Source organism: Pantherophis guttatus, chromosome 3, assembly GCF_059756535.1.
Source record: "Pantherophis guttatus breed Tessera chromosome 3, ASM5975653v1, whole genome shotgun sequence".
In the NCBI taxonomy this organism is placed as follows: domain Eukaryota; kingdom Metazoa; phylum Chordata; class Lepidosauria; order Squamata; family Colubridae; genus Pantherophis; species Pantherophis guttatus.
The window spans coordinates 126,010,554-126,035,678 of NC_142065.1; the positions used below are offsets into that span (position 1 = coordinate 126,010,554).

The 25,125-nt window shown below is 37.7% G+C and overlaps 1 protein-coding gene and 1 long non-coding RNA gene across 2 annotated transcripts in view; one reads left to right on the plus strand and one right to left on the minus strand.

Annotated features, from left to right (window-relative positions):
• LOC148114817 (uncharacterized) overlaps nt 1-22,043 on the plus strand; it is a 281,956-nt gene extending 259,913 nt beyond the window's left edge. The window contains exon 4 of the mRNA XM_087890222.1: nt 20,583-22,043. Coding sequence (XP_087746348.1) covers nt 20,583-20,761 — 179 coding nt within the window. The 3' untranslated portion in view covers nt 20,762-22,043. The remainder of the gene's footprint in view (nt 1-20,582) is intronic.
• On the minus strand, nt 20,004-22,257 carry LOC148114818 (uncharacterized). Its single transcript, XR_015733228.1, has 3 exons — nt 22,039-22,257; nt 20,698-21,016; nt 20,004-20,131 (listed from the first exon to the last, which is right to left on the minus strand). It is a non-coding gene; the product is annotated as an uncharacterized LOC148114818 (long non-coding RNA).
• Between the last annotated feature and the right edge of the window lie 2,868 nt (nt 22,258-25,125).

The window sequence follows — 25,125 nt, forward strand, 5'->3', positions numbered from 1 at the left end:
CAGATCAGAATATACATCACAGTCAAAGACCAATACAATTAAAAAACTCAAAGAGTATTTTTATTTATTTATTTTTCAACATCCAGCTGTGGTGGACTTTTTATGTTTAATGTTAAATCTATTTGGGTTTTTTTCTTTTTCTTTTTTATACACATTTTTTTTCTTTTCATTATTAGTGTTGAATATTCATTTTTCTGTTTTCTGTTTTGTATTTTATTTTTGTTGATAAAATAAAATAAACATGTTAAAAAGCAGAGAGTATCTAGTTAAAAGTTCTATACTTTGATCTATAATCAACAGATCATGCATATTTATGGCTAATAAGGATATTTTATATATAAAATAACAAACCATATCTTGCTATTTGCTATAAATGTGTATGATCTTTTTATCAAATGTTTATCAAGACTTTTTCTTCCTTGCTTCCATAGCCTGATAGTTAACTTTGTTTCCATTTATACTACTTTAACAGGGCAACAAATTTATTTTTTAGAGGCAATACTTCTAACTTTTGTATAAATGACATTCATCTCAAAAAGCTCGAGAAGTGATTTTACTCGGCAAAAAGAGCATGAAAACATGCAAAATGGGGATGAAACCAGCTTAACTGTCTGGAAAGAGAACTGTGACTAACTGAAAAAAATCAAGCATGGAAGTTAAAGCTAACTTTGTATAGCTTTAAATAACACAATTCTCATTTGTGCAGAATGTGGCTTTCCACCCACTATGTACTATAAGCTCTCTTGGGAGGTTCCATTGCAAACATTATTTAATTACATGAATATTCATAGATATAATTGAATATTACACTAAGTTAAAAAAATGCTGGGGCTCTGTTTTGAACATTACTTTTCTTTTTCTTTTTTTATTGAAAAGGTTTTCAAATACAAATTTTTCCCCCTTTTTCCCCCCCCTCCCCCCCTCCCTAACCCCCCCTCCCCACCCTTCCCCCCCTGTGACTTCTTCGTAACAAAAAAAAACCCTAATTCATAACAGATTACTTACTCCCTCCTCAAAATACTGACCTTTACTTACTAAAAGTATTATAAATCCCCCTTTATCCATACATTTCAGAAAAGAAGAAGAGAAAAAAAACAAAAAAAAACAAACACATTATACTATAACTATTATAAAATAACTTCTAATTTAGCATAATAGTGTTTTATATCTATACATTATTGCAACAATTCAAAACCACCTTCCACTTTAAAACTATACGATAAGTCCTACTTTAATAACATTTCAAAGCGGGCTCCCCATAAAATCTAATTTAACATTTATTCCACTCTATCCATTTCCTCCACTCCCCTAAATGTATCACTTAAAAATCCCTTTTCTTAAACTAATCAGTCTGTAGCTAGCTTATTCACCCACTGTCTTACAAATTTACCATACACAACAATTCTTGATATCTTTAATTCACTGCCCACACTACTTAAATATATATATATATATATATTCCATTATATCTAAATAAAAAAAGAAAAGACAATAACTTTAAATTTATAGTCCATATAATATCTTCTTGAAGTCTTTCCACTGGATTGTTAAAACCAACATCCATAATAGGGTAACATAGCTTGCTGATGCAACAGTTTATTCAAGATCTCCAATCATATCTGCCCCCATCAGTAGTAAACATCTTCTTATATATATAAAAGTAAAAACAACCACCCGAGTGACATTATAATTATATTCCATATAATAATAATTGTGGGTTTCATCAGGATTATTAATTTCCATCATCGTATTGGGTAACAACCCGATCTTCTGCATGTCCCAATGTGATTCTCTTGCCTTATAATTCAAGATAATTATAATATATTTATCAACACAAAAAGAAGTTTCAAAGTAGATAATTCAAAACCATCAATTTGAGGCTCTTTCCATGTCCCAAAATTATGGCAATGCAGAGATCTGCCACTATCCTCAGGATGATATTGACCAATATGTCGCCTCCTCTATGTTTTCACATAATCATTCATATTTTAAAATCACTGGCTTCACTGTTGCTTGGGTTAGAAATTTCTATTTTTGTACAACCTATTTCTTTTTTTGTTTTCTTTTTGTGGGTTTGACTTCCATCCTAATTTTTTGTGTCTCGCATTTCTTTTTTATCCCTTGTATATCCTCTAACATTACTTTTCGATGAAAAAGGCTTGGGTTGCTAGAACTGAACTCAAATTCTGCAGGTATTCAACATTCATCACATTTTCTACTTTTACCAGTAACAAAACAGAGTCATTTTGAAGACTGTTTTAACATTTGTTACATGGGTATCTCACATGTTGAGTGGGGCATCCCTTGATTGCTTTGATCTTGGATCTTATATAACTGCTGAACATTATTTATATTCCATGTAGTCTATTCCTCATAATCCAGTGCTGTGCATTCTATTACCATTAAATAATGGAACATACACAGATGATACCTATGCAGATAAATTGCTTGCACAGTGTCCTTTAAGGGGAAAAAGTATCATAAAAAAGACTACCACCCACTGTTTAAGAGGCGACTGCATACAGCCCCATTCAGTGCCCTCATCTCATTTAACCACCTAACATTTGCTTGGTGGGAGTTGACATTTTTAACAGGTTATCCAGATATGGCTGTACTGGATTGGAGCCAAGTTATATTAGTGGAATGGGTTTTTTCCCCCCTTATCAATGAATGACTTAATTTGCATTGGGTGCCCTAGGGAGATTATTTCCTTGCTCTCTTCTAACTGAATTTAGACTGTCATATATTTCTTCGGCAATCAATGCACAGACACTATTCAGATGCCTGGAGATAGCAGATATATTCTGCAGAGATTTCTTTATCTAGTACTGTGGCAGATTCTACATGGGGGCAAAGACGATGCGACTGAATACCAAGAGAACTTTTACTTTTCATCAAAGCTCTGATGTTTTTAAAGGCCTCTTGAAATCCTTCTGCCCACCCGATACCATCCTTGTGAGGCTTGAAGTGCTAACTCTGAGCCCCACCTCCCAGCGAGATGATTTAAATGTCTAAAGGAGATCTCTGTAAGTTGACTCATCAGGGAGATATAATATCTCTAACACTATACATTTAAAATAAATAAATGGTGAGACGGATAAGAGGGAGGAGGAAAGAAAGTGAGAGGAAAAATAACTGTGGATGTCTTAAATCTCCATATGCCCCAGAATCCAGCCTGTTCCAGTCAGATTGAGCTCTGCTTTTTTTTTTTTAATAAAAAAAAAAATATCCAATACAAGTTAATCTGATCATCTGCTCTTTGGTTTCCATGCTGTGTTTTCTTCACAGTTCCTACTTCTGGATGGAGCCTGTGACAGTGTGATAAGACACAAGAAATTTAGTCATCATTGCTGCTGTAAAGGAGCTCAGAGAAGGGATTATGATATTCCATAACCTTTACATTAGACACGGACAGGGGCAGCTACTGTTGCAATGACAGGCCTGAATGCCACAGTTATGCTTCCTCCATCTGCCTCCAACGTGCCCCCCCCATACACTCACCATTCCTTTTTTATAATTTTATTTCATTTGGGCTTTTGCTCTTCCCTCCTTCTTATTGAACTAGAAATCGGCGCCTTCCATTTTACTGCAAAGAATTCAGATGCTGTTGGGTTCAGAAGGCAATCAACACATCTGCAAGGTAAACGCTCAAATAACTTATCAAAAACACGTCTCTGCCACCATGTTCTTATTAGGATGTGCAAACAGTGTAAGATGAACTAATCAATATAGAAAATATACTGGATAGGGGAAGGGAAGTGAGGGAGAGGGGTTAAGGAAAGGATTAAGACAGAGGTGCTATTGCTTCCACTGTTTTTCCTAGGTGGCATGTACCAGTTCTCTTCTATACAAAGCCAAACATGGTGCATCCCCAAAGCCAGGGAACTCTCAAGTCCACAACCACTTGGTTTTGCTCTTGGTCTCACAGCTTCCAGGTACTGGGAAGAAACTTTGATAGCATCACTTGGTGGGGCTAGGGTGGAAATATATAACTACTTAGGTTGATGCATATTGATGATACGTGACCCCATTCTGATGGTGGGCTTCACCCATTAGACATGTAGAATTCTAACAATTATTGCATTGATATTTTAAAATGGTGAAAGTAACTTTGAAATGTGAGAGGTAGACAAAGTCAGCATTTCCATTCTTAAACATTTTATGCAGTAAAGAAATTGGAATGTAGTTTATTCTACTGCATTTATTGGTGGGAATGAAAATTATTCTTGATATATTCCTTTCAACATGATTGGATAGAAGGATTATCTCATCCTTGCTATCACATTTACTGAAAAGTGACTTGGAAAAAAGAATGGTGAGATTTTATACTATATATTTTCATTTAAAACCTGGAGTCAAATTAGTTCTCCTTTCCTTTACAGAGCAGTTTCATGTGCGGTCCGTGTAAAGCAGAAAAGCAACTGAAAGCAGTGCTTCTTTTCTTTTCTCCCTGTTTCCCATTATTATTCAAATTATTCTCAGGATACTTTCCTATTCCACCCCATTAAGTCCCTATAACTCTTACCATCTAATGGAACATCTAGAGGTTGTAATATTTTAAGATGTATAGAATAACTTGCCTCAAAGATTGGAAAACCTATTACTTATTAACCGAACAAATTGTGATCTCAGTATCAAATAGATCCTTATAAAAGTATACATCATAAACTCTTCTTAATTTGCAATTTTAAGAAATATGTATTGATTGCATTCACTAATGTGATCCTTCTACCTGTGACTTAAAGGTTTTTTGATTCATTGCATCTTTCCATGAGTGGAACAGAGAAGACAATAATTTTGGCAAATTGTCTCTAATGGTTCCTCATGACAACATCTCAAAGCTGTCCTAGTAGATTATAGAGAATTTCAAGTGGAAAGAGTAGTAGTTTATACTTGTGGAACCTCTGTTTATAAAAATCTTTAAGGAATTGGTTATTTATTTAACATATGTCTGTCTGTCTGTCTGTCTGTCTGTCTGTCTGTCTCATCTTTCTATCTACTTATCTACCTATTTACCTACCTACCTATTTTACCTATTTGTTTTTCCTTTAGGGAGCACCAAAATTATCTAGAGTTGATTGATATTGTCAATTTAATGTTGGCCAAATTTCTGTTTGAACTAATCAGGCCTGCAGCTAGGAGGTAAAATTGCAGGACAATTCTTTGCAAACTAATTTTTTTTGCCCAAAATTTCATATAGGCTTTAAAAACCAGATAATCAAAGAAATGCTTCCTTTTTGTAATCAGTTCAAAAACTCTGGGAGGATCAAACTGATTAAATCAATTTTCTGATTTGGGTCAAATAATCAAATCATCTATCCAAATCAAATCCTAGTCAACCTATAAAGCCTTCTATAATTTGCATGTGTGTTTCATATATGTCCATGACCTGAATATACAGTTTTGTACATGTATTTCTTAGCCTATACATTATTTGAAATTTTCAATAGGAAAATGTGCTTGTTTTTCTAAGATATAAATATTGTGCATATTTTAAAGTTGCAAACTATGTTGCAACATTCTGAAAGCTCTGGACTTTAATGTATGTATGCATTTTGAGTTTCTGATGTGTTCAGAATCAGTAAAATTGTCTGTAAATTCTGATGGACCAAATTTTATATCCAACTTTGTGTGTGTGTGTGTGTGTGTGTGTGTGTGTGTGTGTGTGTTGTGCACAGCCATGTATGTGCATGACCTTTTTAGTTGATTCCTGGAAACTATCTATGTCCAGAGTTTTTTTGGCAAAATTTTTAGAAGTGGTCTGTTGTTACCTTCTACCTATAGCATAACAACTGGCTTTCTGCCTAAGATAGGACTAGAACTCATGGTCTCTCAGTTTCTCACCTGTGCCTTAAACTACTACCCCAAAGTGCCCTTTTCCTCAAGTCCCTGACTTCAGTCTTGCTTCTATATCAGGAACCTTGATATGTGCTCTAGCACATTCTGCTAGAGAGAAGTTCCCTGAGAATGGACCCCAGCATGAGTCCAAAAGCTCAGAAAACTAAACCTCTGGACTTAGATTGGATCCTGTAACATTATCCTGAGACACATATATTTGCCTTTAAGTACTCTTTACTCTAAAATGGCTCTTTATCAAATTCTGAATAAGCAATATCAGTACTTTTAAAAGATGTATATACTGTGTACTAGCACTTATTTCTATATTTTAAAAAACATCTTGATGAAGTAGGATGGATATATTGGGATTCTTTATATTCCACCCTGCTTTATTTTCTACCTTATTTTCTCTTTCTTGACATTTTTGCTAGTTTCAGATGCCATTGTGAATGGTTCTGTAATATATCAAAAAGTAATAGAAAATGATCAGTGCCTCTGATGTCCTAAATGTTATGCATTGTGCACATCAATGATCCAGTTTGTTCTTCTGCATCAGAGAATAATTTCTTACAAACCAAGCTATTCTTTAGAAAAAAGTACTTGGTATTCCTTGCCTAAAAAGAAATAATTTAATCAAATTGGTTACTCTGTCAAAGGTCAAGGTTGGAGTCAATTTCCTGTTTTTCTTAGCAGTAAGAGCAATATTAAAAAGCGCTCAAACTTTTAAGGCAACACCAGCGGGATTCCAAGAGGCAATTGAGGCTGGAACAAAAGCAAACTCTTTGCTTCCGGGTATCAAGAAGGACTTTAATGGTATCATGACATTGATCCATAAATTCAAGGTCACAGTTATATCAGTTTTAATGAATTCCAAGTAGATATATGATTGCATGGCCTATTAGCACACTGCAGGCAGAGACCAGCACATAAAATAAATGGTTTTTCAAACCCTTGTTTATTGCAAGCCACATGAAATGTTTATGCTAAATTCCATCAAATAACTATTAATTTTATGCAACATACATTCACATGAACTAACCACGTGTTTTCATTTCAGATTTAAAATTCCTCACACTCATATAGCATTTACAAACTTCTCTAATCTGAAGTTCAAACTCTTGCAAAGCAACTTCTTGAATTTTCAAAGATGTCTAGTCAACCAGGCTTAGTAAAATATTGATAAGGGTGCAGTTTGAAATGATTTTCTGTCTTTGTTGGTTTTCTCTGTCTGTCGTCAGTTCATATTTCTCTCTGATTTGCACACATTCAGAGTCAAAGGAAATTAGGCCAGAGCTGTCTCAGTAAAGCCCATCGTGATTGAGATGTCCAGAGCTACAAGAATTTGCCGTTAGAAATATCACTTCCCTCCTCTGTCCATTATTAATATTTTATCACTGTAGGAGACAACCACACAGTTTACAAGTACATTGTTTTAGATGGCCTTATTTCCAGTATATTAGAATAGACACAATTTGCTTTAATACTTCATCTCTTCTCTCCCTGCATAATTATCTTTAAATAACTTAATCAATTAATATGGATTGAGTAGATGCAGCCATGGACATTTCAGCTTCATATTGGGTGCATTTTTGAGATATTTTTTTTAAAGAAACATGAACATTTACATTTATCAATGTAACTTTTGCTACCAAAATGAAGCTGAACCATACGTTATAAGTGAATTAATAGTGAATGCTATTATGATAGCATTGTGGACTTGGAGAGAACATCTGTTCAGGTGGTCCTTGACTTAACAATCACAACTGGGACCAGAATTTGTATTGCTGTACGAGGTGCTTTTTAAGTGAATTATGCTCAATTTTATGATTTTTTTGCAAGAGTTGTTAAGTGAATTACTGTAGTTGTTAAGTGAATTATGTGGTTATTAAGCAAATATGACTTCCCCTATTGACTTTGCTTGTCAGAAGCCAGCTGGGAAAGTTACAAATGGCAATCACATGACCTGGGACATTACACTCCTTATAAATACATACTGGTTGCCAGCACCTGAATTTTGACCGTATGACCATGGGAATGCTGTCACTGTTACAAGTGCGAGAACAGATTGTGAGTCACTTTTTTTCAGTGCTATTGTAATTTTGAAATAAATGGTAGTAAGTCAAGGACTACCTGTAGTTCCTAGAAATCTAAAAGACTTCTATGTATGGAAAAATGCAACCTTCTCTTAAAAGAAGCAGGTTAGATGTCTGAGATGATTGGTATGTTTTGCTCTTGCCACAATAATTTACCCAATAGTAATACTTTTATATTTGCTACATAGAAATGAATGAAAACATCTCACCCAAAGAAGGGGAAAAATAGAAAAAGATACTTCCTATCTCATTGATCTAAATGGCTCAGAGACACCTTCCAGAGAAAGATGCATCCTTTGTAATTTGTCAATTGTAAGTCACACTGTAGTCACTCAATTATTTTCCCCAGAACACCAGGGGTGTTATAAATTTAAATCCATCTTCTGCACATTTCTAGATTTTGGTTATTTACTTTATTTTGTTTTAATAATGTTAACAGGAGTACCAATGCAGGATGTTGGACTTGATTTTGAGAGCACTCCATTTAGGTCATGGAGCCCAACCTCCTGATCACTTAGAAATTCAATTAAAGCATCCCAGATGTCTGCCTAGCTTCAGTTGTATTATAAAAAAACCCAACAACAACCTATCTATTATTTCAGCCACCTTAAATTCAATCCCTATCCAATGCCTATTTTTAATCCAAATTTTACTACAACAGCATTGCCTCAACAACCTTCCTGAATATTAATAAAACTAACTGTGGGAAGGAGACTCTTCCTCCTAATTGTTGGAAGGAGACTATTCCAAAGTTAGTGGAATGGCTTCTGGGCCCCCACCACCATGGAGATTTGGGAGGGGGGGGGAATCCACAAGGTGTCCTTCCATAAAGTGCAAATTCAACAGGCAGATTCTACCTGGAGGAGATGGTTCTGAATTTAACAAGGATGTGTGTTTTATATATAATACCATCATCATGAAATGAACCTAGAAGCCCACTGACAGCAATACACCTCCTACAAAATTAGTGTTTTACTGTGGTATTGTCTCTTGCTCATGAGCAAGCAGGGAGATACATTTTGATCAGCTGCTACTTCCAAATCACCCTTCAAGTATTTCCATATAGAGTGAATCTAAATGCTAGATGATAAAACTGTGAATTACTATTGTGAAAGTATAATGGAATGTATTAGTGGCCTTGAGGAAAGAGAAGGAGAAATGCTACCTAGGAAATAATCAGACAGAGGGATGGGAATCACTTAATGGTCACAGAAATACACTGCAAAAGGTCCCGCCTTGTAAGATTCTGTTTATATAGCCTTACAATTAATTAGAATTAGTTCCTCTAGTTCCTGTTTTCTGTCTGGTTTACCTGGGAGTGCTGACATCAATCTTGCAAGCGTGAAAATAAAAACTTCCTGCCTGGCACTTTTAGATGCCTAATTCATTCACTGCACCAAGAACCATAGTGGCACAGTGGTTAGATTGCAGTATTGTAGGCTAACTCTGCCCACTGCCAGGAATTTGATTGTGACCAGCTCAAGGTCGACTCAGCCTTCCATCCTTCTGAAGTCAGTAAAATGAGGACCCGGATTGTTGGGGCCAATACGCTGACTCTGTAAACCACTCAGAGAGTGTTGTAAAACACTACAGAGCAGTATATAAATCTAAGTGCTATTGCTATTACTATTAGGGCAGGTCCTTTTTCAGTTTCCTTTTTGGTAACTGTTAAGCTATTGTAAGATCCTTGTCCAGTCTTCTTGCCTGATGGTTTCCTGGGCAACATTTCTCCTTCTCTTTCCAGAAGACCAGTAATGCATTCCATTATAGAAAGCCTTCCAAAAGGTCTAGGTAATGTATCCATTAAAATTTGGCAAAGAGTCTCACGGCCATAGTCTACCTGCTCTACCTGCTCTTCTAGCTGGAGCTATGAGCTTAGTGGAACCCTCAGATTGTAACTTGCTTCTTCGGAGTAGTACTACTTTTGTCTTTTTCCTAGGATGAGAGAGAAAGATTGGCCCAAGGTCACACAGCTGCATTGATGCCTAAGGTAGGACTAGAGCTCACAATCTTCCAGTTTCTAGCTTGATGCTTTAACCACTATACTAGATTGGCCTCCACTCTATACCCTTAGATTGCTTGGTTGCCTCTTAACCAAGTAGTGTTCATTCCTGCCCTACTTGGCTTTCTTAAGATCCGGTGAAGTCAGTTATCTACAGCCCCTCTTGTAACACAAAGGTAATTACAGTGGAAAAAGAGCTGCCTATCTGCCTGAAGCATTATGAGATCTTTGGCTGTAGGAAATACCTAGTGTGTCAGTAAACCCTAAATGATTAGTTTTGTAACTCCAAAGTTTTTACTCTTAAAATTGATTTATCTCTCTTTCTCTATACATAATTTTATCTCTGTCTACCTGTGTGTGTGTGTCTATGGGTGTCAGTGAGTGAGTGAGTGAGTGAGTGTGCTTATGTATATGTGTGGGTGTGCATATAGAGGGGTTAATTTGCGAGGATTTGTACTCATTTTCTAACATAGAGCATTTTGGGAAACCGACCTGATGTGGCTTACCTGCATAGAGGCCAGATGAAAAGCAGAGATGGATACACCTTTCCACATATTAAGTTTTGGTAAGAGGTGGTATTTAGCATCAGCTTTGTTGTCTTTATTATTGATACAGGTAACTAAGAACCTTTTCAAAAAGGTTTCTATACATTTCCATAATAGCTGTTTTATGCCTGATCGTTACTTGCTTTGTTTTTCATTCCTATTTTATGGCAACATGCCTAAGCCCCATCAGTATTCAAGTTAGCACTCTAAAATGAAACTATAAATTTCAATTTAGAAGAAATAAGCCCTTATTCGGGCTCATAAGTTTTAAATAACACATTACCATGGGCTACATTAAGTTTGCATTTCTAATGTTATTTTATGCATTTGACAATAGATGTTCCACTCTGCACAGGAGTAAGGAGCAAATGCATGTGAAATGTAAAACTGCTTAAAATGTAGGAATTTATTAGAGCTGTCAGTCAGCAATGACAAGAGAGCTAAATTATTTCTGCAGATTCTTGGTGGATTTTTTTTTTTGCAGCCTTCCCTATCTTGCTCTCAAGTTTCAGAAATATGCATAAATTGGTTATGTTTTAAATATTTATTCCCATTTTGATGAAATTCTATCTGTTTTTGTAAAGAGAGAGAAAGAAATAAAAAAACATTTTGAGAAGATATCATTATGAAGATTACAGTGAATTTATTGGTTTCAGTAGCATTTCTCAATGGGTTGCTGGGTATGGAACAGTCTTGTCAGAGAAAACTAAATGGATGACATACAATTCATGTTCTTTATATCATGAACCTGTAAAGACAGAATGGCGTTACTTAAGTTTATCTAGCACCAACTTTTAAGGAATATCTGAAGTAGGGTTGTGGTGCCTGACAAGACATAGTCAAATGACAGCAAATGAGATATGTATTTGATCAGCTATTGTTTTACTATAATTAGTAGATAAGGTCAAGAATGCCTTTGGATAAGTATTAGCTTGTCTGCTTAAAACATCACACTGTTATTTCATAGCAAAATAGGGAAAAAAAGAGTACCTTTTCCCTAATCCTGAAGGAAAACAACACAATACAGGTATTCCTTGACCTATGACTTTAATTGAGCCCAAAATTTCTGTTGCTAAGTGAGACATTTGTTAAGTGAATTTTGCCCCATTTTGCAACCTTTCTTGTTAAGTGAATCACTGTAGTTGTCAAGTTAGTGACATGGTTGTTAAATGAAAATGGCTTCTCCATTGACATTGCTTATCAGAAGGTTGCAAATAGTGATCACATGACCCCAGGACATTGCCAAGCATCTAAATTTTGATCACATGATCATAGGGATGTTGCAGTGGTTGTAAGTGTGGAAAATGGTCATAAGTCACTTTTTTCAGTGCCGTTATAAATTTGAACAGTCACTAAATTTACTGTTGTAAGTTGAGGACCACCTGTACTAATACCATCATTACCTTATGCATAACTAATTCCATTGGTTTTCCTTCTCACCCCCTTTACAAATAAGCCCCATATCACAGTTCCAAGTAACATATCTGTAGCAAACAAAACTCTGAGGCAGGCAAATTCCTCAAAGAATAGATTTATTGGATATGTCATATTGGCAGAGGCTGGTGAAAACCGACTTTGAATATTCCCGCACTTTTCACCCAATTAAAAGTGAAAGTTTGTCACTTTCTCAAAAAAATCAGTCACATGATCCAATCAGGATATTGTCCAGTTGCTAGGTGACTCCAGTCCTCTCCTTCCAAGCACCTGCAGGAATGTCCTTGGCTCCCGCAAGAAAGCATTTTTTGGGGGGTACAACACCCCAACTATCTCTATTCCCCCCTCTCTAGTCTCTTCTCTGATATGTCAGCACTGAAATCCCAAAATGGCCTCAGTCAGGCCAGCTTCAGGGCTGACAGGTACCCCCACTTAATTGAAAAGAAGTTCCTGGGAGAAGACAAGAAAGAACACAAAAAGATGATTAAATGCAAGCTAACCTCCTCTTCCACTCCCTGGGGGCCCCTGGGGCTTATGGGGGTATTTGTTATGGAACTGTTTAACCAATCTATCTGCCTTCATATCCCAGCTCTTAACCCAGGTACCCTCAGAGAGTGGGTAACCCTTCCACTGTACAAAGTATTATAATCAATCCCTATGCAATCTAAAATCTAAGATTCTTTTTACCGCATAATGTGTCTCCCCCTCCACCACAATTGGCTTTGGGGCTGCCCAATCTACCGGCCTGATCTGGGAGCCTAACGCCAGCTTTAACAAGCTGCTGTGAAAGACCAGATGCACTTTCCCTAGCAAGCAGGGGAGTTTAAGCTGTACCGTAACAGGGTTGATCATTTTCACTATAGGGAAAGATCCTATAAACTTTGGACCCAGCTTCTTGCAGGGAAGCTTTAATTTTAAATATTTTGTGGATAGATAGACTTTACTGTCCACTTGGAAAGGTGGCTGGGGGGAATGGCGTTTGCTGGCTTGAGTTTTATGGGTTTTTGCCACTTCCCCTAGGGCATGCTTGATATTCTCCCATGCTATCTTCAGTGATTCCATCCATTCATTTAATGACATGGATGAGGGGGGTTCCCTGGGCAGCTCAGGCATGGAGTTCATCTCCATGCCACTGGTAACTTGAAAAAGGGTCAAACCAGTGCTACTATGCACCTCATTGTTGTATGCCACCTCAGCAAATGGCAGCAACTCTGCCCAGTTGGACTGCTGGTAGTCGACATAGCATCTTAAATACTGTTCGCCAGTGGTGGGATTCTGCCGGTTCTAGGGGGTTCGGCCGAACCCTTTGTTAAATTGCTGGCTTGCCCCGCCCTTTGCCCTGCCCCTCCGCACTACTATTTATTGCCAATAAATGGGGCAAGCGAGCCAGCAATTTAACAAATGGTTCGGTGTTTTTTTGTAATTTATTGGCCCCGCAGCACACTGAACCATTTGTTAAATTGCTGGCTCGCCCGCCCCTCGCCCCGCCCCGCCTCCCACCCGCGCGGCGCCAGCCTACCCTAGCCAGGGGTAGGCAATTGTGGCTCTTTTACAACCTGTGGACTTCAACTTCCAGAATTCCTAAGACAGCTTGGCTGTCTCAGGAATTCTGGGAGTTGAAGGCCACAGGTTGTAAAAGAGCCACAATTGCCCACCCCTTCCCTAGCCTGAGTTCCGCTGCCTGGGATCTCCGTGGGCTGCCACGTGGTTCCCTACCGGCTCCAGATGCAAGAGAGCAGGGTAGAGAAAGCAGCTTGCTGGAGAACACGTGAACGGCTCCATGTGGTCTGCAAGTCAGTGGCTGCTGCTTCTGTCCTCTGCTGCTTCTTGCCTGGGAGAGAAAAACTTCCAGAGCATTAAACAAAGGTAAAAGGGAAGCAGGGGGAGGGGGAGAGAGGAGAGAAAGAGGCTTTAATTTGCTTCACATCGGAGGCTGGAGGCTTTTTGTTTTCATTCGCTCTGTGTTCCTTTTTCATGCAAAAAAAAAAAAAAAGCCCAATCTGATCTGGAGCCAAATGTCATTAGAAGCAATGCTGTCAGCTTGGAGCATTTCATTTCAGTCTTCCAACTGGGCAATGAATTGAACCTCCTCCCCTAAAACAGATGCAATGTGGGTTGTTTGTTTGTTTTAGCAATGTGGATTGTTTTCCTAGGGCAGGGGTCTCCAACCTTGGCAGCTTTAAGATTTGTGGACTTCAACTCCCAGAGTTCCTCAGCCAGCTTCGCTTTGCTTTGCTGGCTGAGGATTTCTGGGACTTGAAGTCCAGAAGTCTAAAAGTTGCCAAGATTGGGGACCTCTGCCCTAGACCATTTTAGGAGCAAAGTAGTGGGTTTTGCTGGCATTTAAGGAGGAAAGAAAAGGAGGGAGGAAGAGAGAGAGAGAAAAGAGAGAAAAAGAAAGAAAAAAAGGAAGGAAGGAAGGAGGGAGGGAAGAAAGGAAGGAAGGGAGAGAGAGAGAAAGAAAGAAAGAAAGGGAAAGAAAGAAGAGAAAGGAAGGAAGGAAGGACCACAAACCATGGCACTAGACGTGGTTTCAGAAGATGCTTTGAAACAGGATAGCAATCTAGGGCTAGAAGGGACCTTGGAGGCCATCTAGTCCAACCCTCTGCTCCAGCAGGAAACCTTATATTGTCTAGATTGTTTTGGTGCCTCCAACAGAGAGGAAAATTGCCAGAAAGGAAAAGGAGTTTACTAGTACAAGGCTGCCATGCGGAGGAAGGCAGAGATAGTTCTTGACTTATGACCACAATTGAGCACAAAATTTTCGTTACTAAACAAGAGGGTTGTTAAGTGAGTTTCACCACATTTTACTCAATCCATAACCTCTCCTGGCTCTAACAGTCATGTGCAAGCTAGATAGGGAAGAATATCTGAAGGTGTGTGTAATGTTCTAAATGTATAGAAGTTATAGTTAAATGTGTGGCAGAGAGTGGATTCTGGGTGTGTTTTTCCAAATGTAGTAAGTGAGGTTGAATGTGTATAGTTTTAAAAGAGCTCTCTGTGTGTACATACACATACAGTATATATAGTAGGTAATGTATCCTTTTGTGTGCCTATGTACACTCTCTACTATGTAATATGTATGTACACATATGGCATATGTACATAGGATTAAATAGTATATTTTGGATGTTCAGTAGTAGTAAATAAATAGACAGGGAAATTGTATCTCATTGAGGCCTTTGAGGTGAGAAGAGGCCAAGCACCCTAACCCTAACCCTTGACGTGAGTGATGTCAAGTTGGCCACGCCCACCCAGTCACATGACCATCAAACCACGCCTACCAAACAAGCCACGCCCACAGAACCGGTAGTAAATGGACTACTCAGAGGGCTGAAAAAGTTATTTTTGACCGGTCCTCGCACTTTTGACCAGTCCTTGAACTTTCGACTGTCCTCACATTTTACGTTTTGCGCCCTATCTTGTCACCGTGGTGAAGAGAAGTAGTGGTGAAATGACTGACACGGTTGTTAAGAATGCACAACGGGCATAAATGTGAGGATGGTCATAAGTGTGAGGACCGGTCAAAAGTGTGAGGACCAGTCAGAAATGACTTTTTTCAGCCCTCTGAGTAGTCCCTATGCACATAGCCACGCCCACCCGGTCACATGACCAGCTAGCCACGCCTACACAGTCACATGACCAGCTAGCCACGCCTACACAGTCACATGATTGCCAAGCCACACCCCCAACTAAGCCATGCCCACAGAACCTGTTGTTAAAAAAATTGAATCCCACCACTGCTGTTCACCCATGGCTTTCGTCTGTTCCGCCATCCCATTTGTACTCAGATGGAAAGCTGAACTGAGCCCTTGCAATGATCCAATGGACCATGGGTCTCCTTCCTTGATTTGGACCTGCAGGTAGCATGCCTCCTGCAGGTCCAGTTTGGTAAAGACCTTCTCCTTTGCTAGGTAGGCCAGCATGTCTTTCATGAGGGGGAGTGGGTAGATTTTAGCATGCACATGGTCTTAATTCATCTAAAATCCACACATAGCCTCTATAGGGCGGTATAGAAATCAAATCAAATAAATAAATAAATAAATAAAATTTCCCCCCTCCCTAGACCTGTTCTCTGGTGTGTCAGCACTGAAGTCCCAAAATGGTCTCAGTCAGACTAGCTTCAGGGCTGACACCCCATGGTTCAGCTTCTTCTACTAAGAGTGTTGTACAATATCGAGTGCCATCTATCATCATTTTAAATAATCACTTATTTAGATATTCATCTATTTTCAAGGGTTTTGTTGGGATCAGAAGAAATTAGATGCATATTAGTAGAGTTTACTTATTTATTAGATCTTCAACCTTTTTCATTTGCTTGAGATAGCATCCATATTGCTCCCTCCTCCTAACTTTCCCCACAACAACAATGAAGTAAGTTTGAGTCACCCAGTAAACTTCCATGGTTTTTTTTTTTTTGGTTTTTTTTTTAATTTGATTTATATGCCGCCCTTCTCCGGAGACTCAGGGCGGCTTACAATGCGTTAAGCAATAGCCTTCATACTTTTGTATATTTATACAAAGTCAGCTTATTGCCCCCACAAACTGGGTCCTCATTTCACCTACCTTAGAAAGGATGGAAGGCTGAGTCAACCTTGAGCCTGGTAAGATTCGAACCTGCAAAAATTGCAGGCAGCTGTGTTAATTACAGGGTGCATTAAACCACTGTACTACCAAGGCTCCTGGTTTAGCCTAGATAAGAAGCATGGTGTCCCGACTGTGGGTTCAACATCTTATACTATCCTGACTCCAGTCAAATTCCTCATTGTTTGAATGTGTGTATGGGAGAACAGGGGTTGGGATAACAGAAGAGAGTACACATGGAGGTTGGAGTATCTGCAAGAGAAACCTTTTTTTAAAGAAAAGGATTATTCTTTGGAGAAGGGTAGCATTCACCTTACACAATTTATATGTGTTATTTTGGTCAGACACAAATCAGTACCAACAAACCCAGATTCTGAGGAATGTACTTTTGGAGCCATGCATAAAGTCAGATCCATTTGCTCAGGGGTGAAATCTACTTACCTTCCTTACCAGTTCGGAAGTGCACATGCCGTGAATGCACATCAGGTACGTGCATGCACCTTCTGTAAAAAAAAAACATTACTTCCTGGTTAAAACCAGGAAGTAATGACACCCGGGCAGCGAATGCTACCAGATCGCCGAACCACAGGGAAAAATTGCTACCGGATCAGGCGATCGAGTCTGATCCGGGAGCATTTCACCCCTGCATCTGCTCCCATGAATATTTTATGGTGATTTGATTTTAAATCCCTAAATTTCATAACTGAATTTGGAGGTCCTCATGATTAGTGAGGTCTTTCTATAGAAGTAAAGAATTTGTAAGATTCACAATTTATGTGGCAGGGATGGGGGAGGAGATGAGAAACCTCATGTTATTTGGTGACTTTGGACAGCTAACAACAAACAACAAAACTGAAGTAGGTAACTGGCAGCCAAGGTTAAAAAAATAAAATAAAATTGTGTCATGGGGTCTAATGCCAATCTGACCCCAATCTGAGGAATACAGCCACATCTTCAAGGTCTTATGAAAGGCCAACAGGGCTGGACCAAAATGATCTCCAGGTATCACAGGAGAGGTACTAGAACTAAGATATCTATATACTGTAGAGTTCAAGAGACTAGAGATAATATTTGTCAGGAAGTCAGTTTGGGGAATCCTGTGAATTTTGGAATTGTATACTGATTAATAATAACTGTAATTCTAATTCAATCAAATTAAATTGGGATGTGATGCTATTAAATATTATACAATGCAAATCAACAGCATCCAGATTCAGATGAAGTTTATACAGAACTGAGCTTGATTTTACACCACACAGTAAGAGTAGTTGTGGTATATTTGTTTAGAATGTGCTTATAACTAAGCTCAGGATGACATAGTATAGAAACAGCGATTTATACTATAGGATATTAAAGTCAACTGTAAAGAAACAATATAAATCAAGAACCTTTAAATTAAAAGGCCCATCTGCAATTTCTGATTGAGGGTGAAGATCAGTTTAAACCAAATGGCACAAAAAAGAATATAAATACTGAATGAATCTCATATTGATTAAATCATTTCAAATTCTCAGTATTCATATTCTTTGAAATTTGGGGCATTCACTCATAGTCATATATGTACTTCTTCTGATAATAACAATGAATAATATTAATATAACCTAAATAAGTTCCAGAAATATTACTGTCATTCTTATTTTATTGCATTGTCTGCTTTCATTCTCTTATGCCTCTCTACATTATTAACAGCATCAAGATAGCAATGGCAGATCTGCTTCTTCCTCACACAGTAGACAACATTCTGTATGGAAACTAATCTAAAAATAATCCCAAAGCATGCACGTAAAATTCAATTACAGAACAAAAAGCCATTCGGTATGAAATTACAATGACTTATTCAGAATTTTCTTTGCCATGAGTTGTTACAGAAATTTTATTTTTGCCAGTAAACTTTGGAAAAGCTGAAACAGCATTGCTAATCGCCTATATTTAAAACATCTTGCTCTTATAGTTTAAAAAGTCAAGCTAGTATAAGATACAGTCATGAGTTGTCAAGTATATTTTTAAGCAATCACAGCTAATCAGAAATCTGTCCTACAATAGATCTGGGGCTGACTTGTGCAGAGCGGGAAGAGACAGACAAGAGGTTTATGTCTATCCTTGTCTGTATCAGCCACTAGGAAGCTGTTAACACAAACCGTATGCAGTCAAATGTGGTTGAATTACACAGGTATCAAGCATTCTTCCTCTTTGTTTGTTTTAATGTTTGACTGTGCACATCTCAAAAGTTCGAACCCACTGGGCATTGCCAAGAAGAGACTATGTAAATCAGCTACCCCCTGACAAAGGAACACAGTAATTCACTTTTTTGTTAAGCAATGTGTGATTACCATCCCAGTCTTTTGAACTCCAGCCAGCTTGCTCTTTTCCCTCAACTTCAAGCAGGTGTTTTGTTGTTGCTAGGCCAGGAACACAGCCCTGTGTTGGAGTCTTTCAAGTGCACTAGCTGCGCTGATGAATTTTGCCTCCAAATTTTCCTCAGGCAATGAACTGACTAGTCCAACATGCTCACAGCAATGCTAATCTTGCTCAGGGACATTTGCTGCAGCACACAAAAGCTTTTTTTCCCCCCTTTCATAATTTTAAACTGATAACAGTTTTCCCATTTTTCCTTCCTTTTTGTATGGACTCCATCTATCCTGACAAGTGCAAAATGAAATGCCAAGGGTTCACCCAGATAAATTGGGGACATGGTGGGATAAAACAAGGGAAAAATGGAAAGTAGAAAGCATAAAAGCTCACAGAGAAAATATGACAGACAAATTATCTTGGCTGGATCTTCTAAACCAATGTTTCTCAATCTCAGCCACTTTAACATGTGTAACTTTAACTTCCAAAATTCTGGGAGTTGAAATTCACACCTCTTAAAGTGGTTGAGGTTGAAAAACAGTGTTCTAAAAAGAGAAAGCCCTATAAAGCTTCCAAGAGGTCATCCAATAAAAGGTGGGTGGATCGAATATGCCCTCAAATCAGATCTTTGTATGGAAGCATCTTGTGATATCTTGAGATATTAAATTTAAAAAGCTTAAAAAGCTGTTCTCAAATTATGACAGAGAATGACATTCCAATGAAAATGACATTTTTAAATGTGCAAAGAATCACGAATTCTTGCAGCTTTCTTACACAGAGAGAGAGAGAGGGAGAGGGAGAGAGAGGGGGGAGGGAGAGGGAGAAAGAGAGGGAGAGAGGGAGAGAGAGAGAGAGCTGGGGTCAGGTTTGCAGGCTGTGATGGGCTCTCTCATAGCAATTATCCCTTTAATTTTTCCATAGATCCTTCCTTTTGGATTGCTTCACAGAATGCTGTACAGAAATTGCTGTACAATTTCTCACACTTCTGGTAGAATATGTTTAGGCAGATTTGTTTGGAAACACAGAAACACAGAGAAGGAGAGAGAGACAGATTTGTTCTGATGAATCTTTATAACAATAGCTGGCTTGCTTCTTTTGGGTGTTTTACTTTTTCTCAACTCCACACATACTTACCTTTTTTCTTCCTTGACTCTCAGACTAGCTGCCTGACTTGTTAATTTGTTCTTATTAGACTTGGTGCATCTGAGGTCCATCTGAAGTTTCTCATCTCTTATATTTTTCCCTTTCACTTCTTTTCATTCCTCTTTCATTCTTTGTATTTCATCCTTATAATAATAATAAAAAATATCTCTAGATTTCATATTTGGCTTCTGATTGTATTTAATGTATGAGTCTTCTTTACTGCATGAAGAGATGACCCTGTTTCCCTGACAATAAGATATCCCCTGATAATAAGCCCAATGGGGCTTTTGAGTGCATACACTAAAATAACCCCCCCCCTGAAAATAAGCCCTCCCCGAAAATATTTAAATGCATGCGCAGCCGGTCCCCGCCATTTCCTCTGGTTTCCTCCATGCACCCCAAAATAATAAGACCTCCCCAAAAATAAGGCCAAGCGCCTATTTTGGGGTTCAAAAAAATATAAGACAGGGTCTTATTTTCAGGGAAACACGGCAACATGTATCTTATTCAATTATTGTATATAACTGCCATATGCTAGAAATAAATAATAAATAAATATATATAATATATAATGTATACTTATTTCTGTCACAGTATTATATATGCAATATATATATGGAGGAGGAGGAGGACAAGCAGGGGAAGGAGAAGTGGAAGGAGAAGGAGAAGGAGAAGGAGGACATCATGCAAACTCCCAGAAGACGCCTACCTTGCAAATGATGAACCATGCTAATAGCAAGATCTTGATGGTCAGCAAGTGGTGGACATTTTAAGTTTTATTTGGGAGCTTTCAGGTTAATTTTTTTTTCGGGTAGCAGAGGACACTGTGAGTATTGCTCCAGCACAAGCTCTTTGGAAACTGATGAACTGTCCTTTTGTTATTCCTGCTATTTGGGCCTTCAATCAAATACAGTGGGAAATATTTTTGAACTGTACAGCAATGAAACACTTCAAGATATCCAGGTGATTTTTTTTGTAGGATTCCTGTCTTCTAAAGGATCTACCAGCCCTAATATTTTCATTCCATTCTGCAAAAAAAAAAAAATGGAACAGCAGGCATTTTGATGTTTTTCCATTATAGCCTAAGGCTCAATCTTATACAGAAACTCAAATCTGTTCCGATCAAATTTTGTTGTCTTCAGATCTTGACTTTCAAAGCTGAATCAAATCTTTTCATCACCAAATCTGGAACCAAAATTGAATCCTGGATGCTATGCCCTTAATATTTATGTCCATTGTTTTAGTTTTGTTGTACACACTCCCCAGAGACATTTACTCACAAGATGGGTGGTTCTATAAATTAGTTAAATAAATAAATAAAGAAGAGTGGATATGTACAAGCATCTTTTTTCTTTCCTCAAATCATAAAGTGTGTATGAGAAAATACTTTTTAGATCTTCAGCATCTATATTTGACTGGTATCTATTTGAAAGTTCCATTTTCAAACTTTAAGTATTACCATTAAAGATGATTGCTGCTGAATTTGGGGGATGTGCAAGGATACTGAAGCCCCGGCTTTTCTTGAAACAGCTCCATTTCCCAACCTTGTTTTTCTTGCCAGTCAAATAAAATACACCTCTTGCTAGTTTAATACAGTTTGTAATATTCTCTCTAGGGAATCGGGGAGGAAAAGGCAAAGAATGCTGATCTAAATCTGGCTATTATATGCAATGCTGTCCAAGAATGTGTTTTCAAAAGCCATATTTAAATATTGTCCATGTTAATTTAAACTGGAGTTGAGCAACTATATTGATTTGGATTACATTAATATTCATGATTTACTAATGCCTGCTGTGTTGAGATATATGTTTCAGTGCTGAATATTGTTAATAAGTAGAATTCACTTTTGCACAATAGATAAATTCCTGCCAACCGAAAACCTCATTTTGTAATATAATTTCTCTTTAGATATTGTTTTAAAATAGTAACAAGAAACTGGGTGTAATGGTATTTGTCAGGAACTGCATGTAACAAATTAAAAATTCATTCAGATTTTAGGCATAAACTTTGAAGGTAACTTTTATTATTCAAATAATAAAGTTTTACTTACCCACCTGTGCATTTTTCTTCTTTCTTCATTAGGCTTATATTCTTTCTTTTCTACAAGATCTCAGAACAGGGTACATCATTCTTCCTTCCCAAATTTAATACTTGGGGAAAATTGAAAACTCTATATGCTACTCTATCTGCTAAAACTTTCCTGTTTTAATTAAATGTTTTCCAAATTTTATTGTAATTATTATGGGAGTAGGTTTTGACTTAAAGACGGCAACTATACTATTATTTCCTATTGACTCCAGAATAATACAGATATTTAAATTCAATTCTTTAATTGAATTCATTTCTTTACTATAAATGAATTCAATTCATTTCTTTACTATATGAGTAATGGATTGGGTATCATCAAGTTGATATCAATTTTTAGTAATCACCTAGATTTCTTCCAGAATGATCTGTCCCTAACCTGTTTCTTTAGGCTTTCTGTAGAAAAGCAAGATTTTGGATAATGTGTCAAAAGAAGTATTATTTCAACTTGGTTACACTGGACAGTAATTTTTTTCAAAGATTTTGCTTCCTGACAAATTTTTGGTGATTATGATAGAGCCCTTCAAACTGAACACAAGGGTAATTTCATAATGATTGCCTAATGTAGGAATATTGAGAAATATTAAATTAATTTTAATGACTATAAAATATTTAACCACCTAATGTTGCCAACATGCTGCATAAATTCAACAAGGCCAGAAGTGTTTTTGGTGATATACTCAGTGTCTGATTAATCTCGCTGCATTAGTCAGCCAGATTGATACAGTCCAGTTGCGCTGATATCATTTTCCATTGTGTAAATTTCCTGGTGAAAATTTTCACCATGTTCATCACAGATGGCACCTAGATTTCGGGTTGTGGGGGGAGTCCAAGTCTAAATGCAGAAAATTAATCGTTAGTGTCGTGTTGCACTTCATGGTCTTCTATGCTGTAAAAAGTTTATCAACTATTGAATGTAGTTTGCTACGCTGTAGTTTCCAAGAAAATTCTCAACAACTTCATTGAATGCTTTCCAGATGATTTTCTCTGGCACCACTAACAGATCTTTGAATCATATGTCATTGATGATGTATCTGTTCTGTGGGCCAACAAAAATGCCTTCCTTAGTATTGGCATCAATGATTCTTGGAGGTACCCACTCCAAGACAATAACAAAAACCTTCACCTTCCTCGTTCGTTGCTTTCAGAAAATTTTTCATCAGTCCAAGTTTTATCTGAAACAGAGGCAAAAAATATCTTTGTTAGGCCAATAAGAATAATAATATTTTTTTTACAAAACAGTATGTGATAAGTTAAATTACAGGTTATTTTAATGATTAGCAGCCAAAAATCTATAAGACGCACCAAAAAGGGTCCAGGAAGCAAAATCTTCATTGTCCAATTTGTGCCTCCAATGAAAACACTGAGTTGATTAGTTGAATGATCTATTTGTTTCTTTTCTTGTGTATCCATGATAATCTCATGAGTTTACTCCAACACAGAATTTTAAAGATATGCTTTCTATCATGCTATCTCTACCATAAAGACTTCTCCAACCAACAACTTCCAAACATAGCCAGACTAGGGGCTGTCATAGGGGAAAGGGGTTTAAAAAGTCAAAGTGGCAACCACAACTCATGACTGAAGCCAAGCTCTTTTTATATCTATTATGCATGCAATGAACCTACACAGACACAACTTCCATCTTGACCTTTTGCTTACTTCTGTTAACATTTCTAATCCAGATAGCTTGGCATAGATTTGGGGAATCTATCCTAGTATCTATACACCTCTTTGTCTATTATTACAGAGGTAGCTCTTATTACAGAGGTAGCTCTCAACAGAAAATCTTCCCTGTTACCTAACATTGTATGCATGTTTGCCAACAGCATGTTCTTTTCTATCAAGGGTTCCTTGTTGTATTGTAAAGGATTTGAGGGCATAATTTCGGCTTGGCTAATTCATGCAAAGTCATTTCTTGCCCTGTGGGTTCTCATTATTGATGACTCTTGAATATACCAGGTCCCCTCCTGGTGTGGGAGGCTGGTTACGATAAACAATGTGTCTTTGAAGCACACATTCATGTAACTGTTTGGCGTTAGGAGGATTTTTTTAATAACTTCCAAGCATAATGATTCTATTGTATGAAGTATACCTATATGAAGACTTGCTGAGTTGCCATTCCAAATTTTTTGTATGTTGAAATTGCTTAAATTAGTGGTATGTGCCTGTGTGTAAAGAAATGAATATATAACAACATGTAGCAGCAGTTGCCTCTTCTAAATCTGGGTTTCTTTGGTTTTCCTGCTGGATTTTTTAAACTTATGAAGGCTGTAGTATCACTGGTGCAGAAATAATCCCTATTTGGGAAAGAGTAAAAGAATGAAAGCTTGGGCATTTCTAAGATTCTCTTATTGACTGTTTAGTAAATAAATCTTTGGCTTGAATTGCCATGTGTCAGAAAGAGCTTACTGAGTGAGCAAAAGGTGACAGGCGCTGAATGTGGGAACATCACAGGACAGCTGTTTGGTCTGGCAAAGGCCTCCATGTGCTTGTACTATATATCCAGAGCGGCCTTTTGGATTCCATGTACATAGTAACAATTAAAAGTACACAATGACTGAACAATGTTCACTGTGACAGACTGCAGGTTGGCTGCTTCCCATAACAGCCTCCCAGGCAGAGAGGAACAAAGAGCTGGGGCCCATCTGTACTCTGGCGCTGAATGCCTCATGTTCCAAAGAGCGCTCTTTGTTCCTCCAAACGCCCCAGGAAGCTCTTCAACAAACAAAACTCAGAGGACCGGAGGAGTCCCATCATGACATTAATATGATAATATATTCAGAATGTCTCTGACAGATTTGACAAAGAAATAGATTCTTTTTGATAATAAGTTGTCGGGTTGATTAGACAGAATTTGTTTGACTCTCAAATAATTATTGCAACTATTTTCATTGTCTTAGTGCTCCCTTGCCAACCTTCGTTCTCGATATATCAAAGCCCTAGTATATCCCCAGCTTTATGCACAGAACGCAGCAAGCATTGTGCAATGGTGGTCTGAACAAAAATAGAGGGCACCAATGTTTATGCACCAATTTTGTAGTGGCAACCA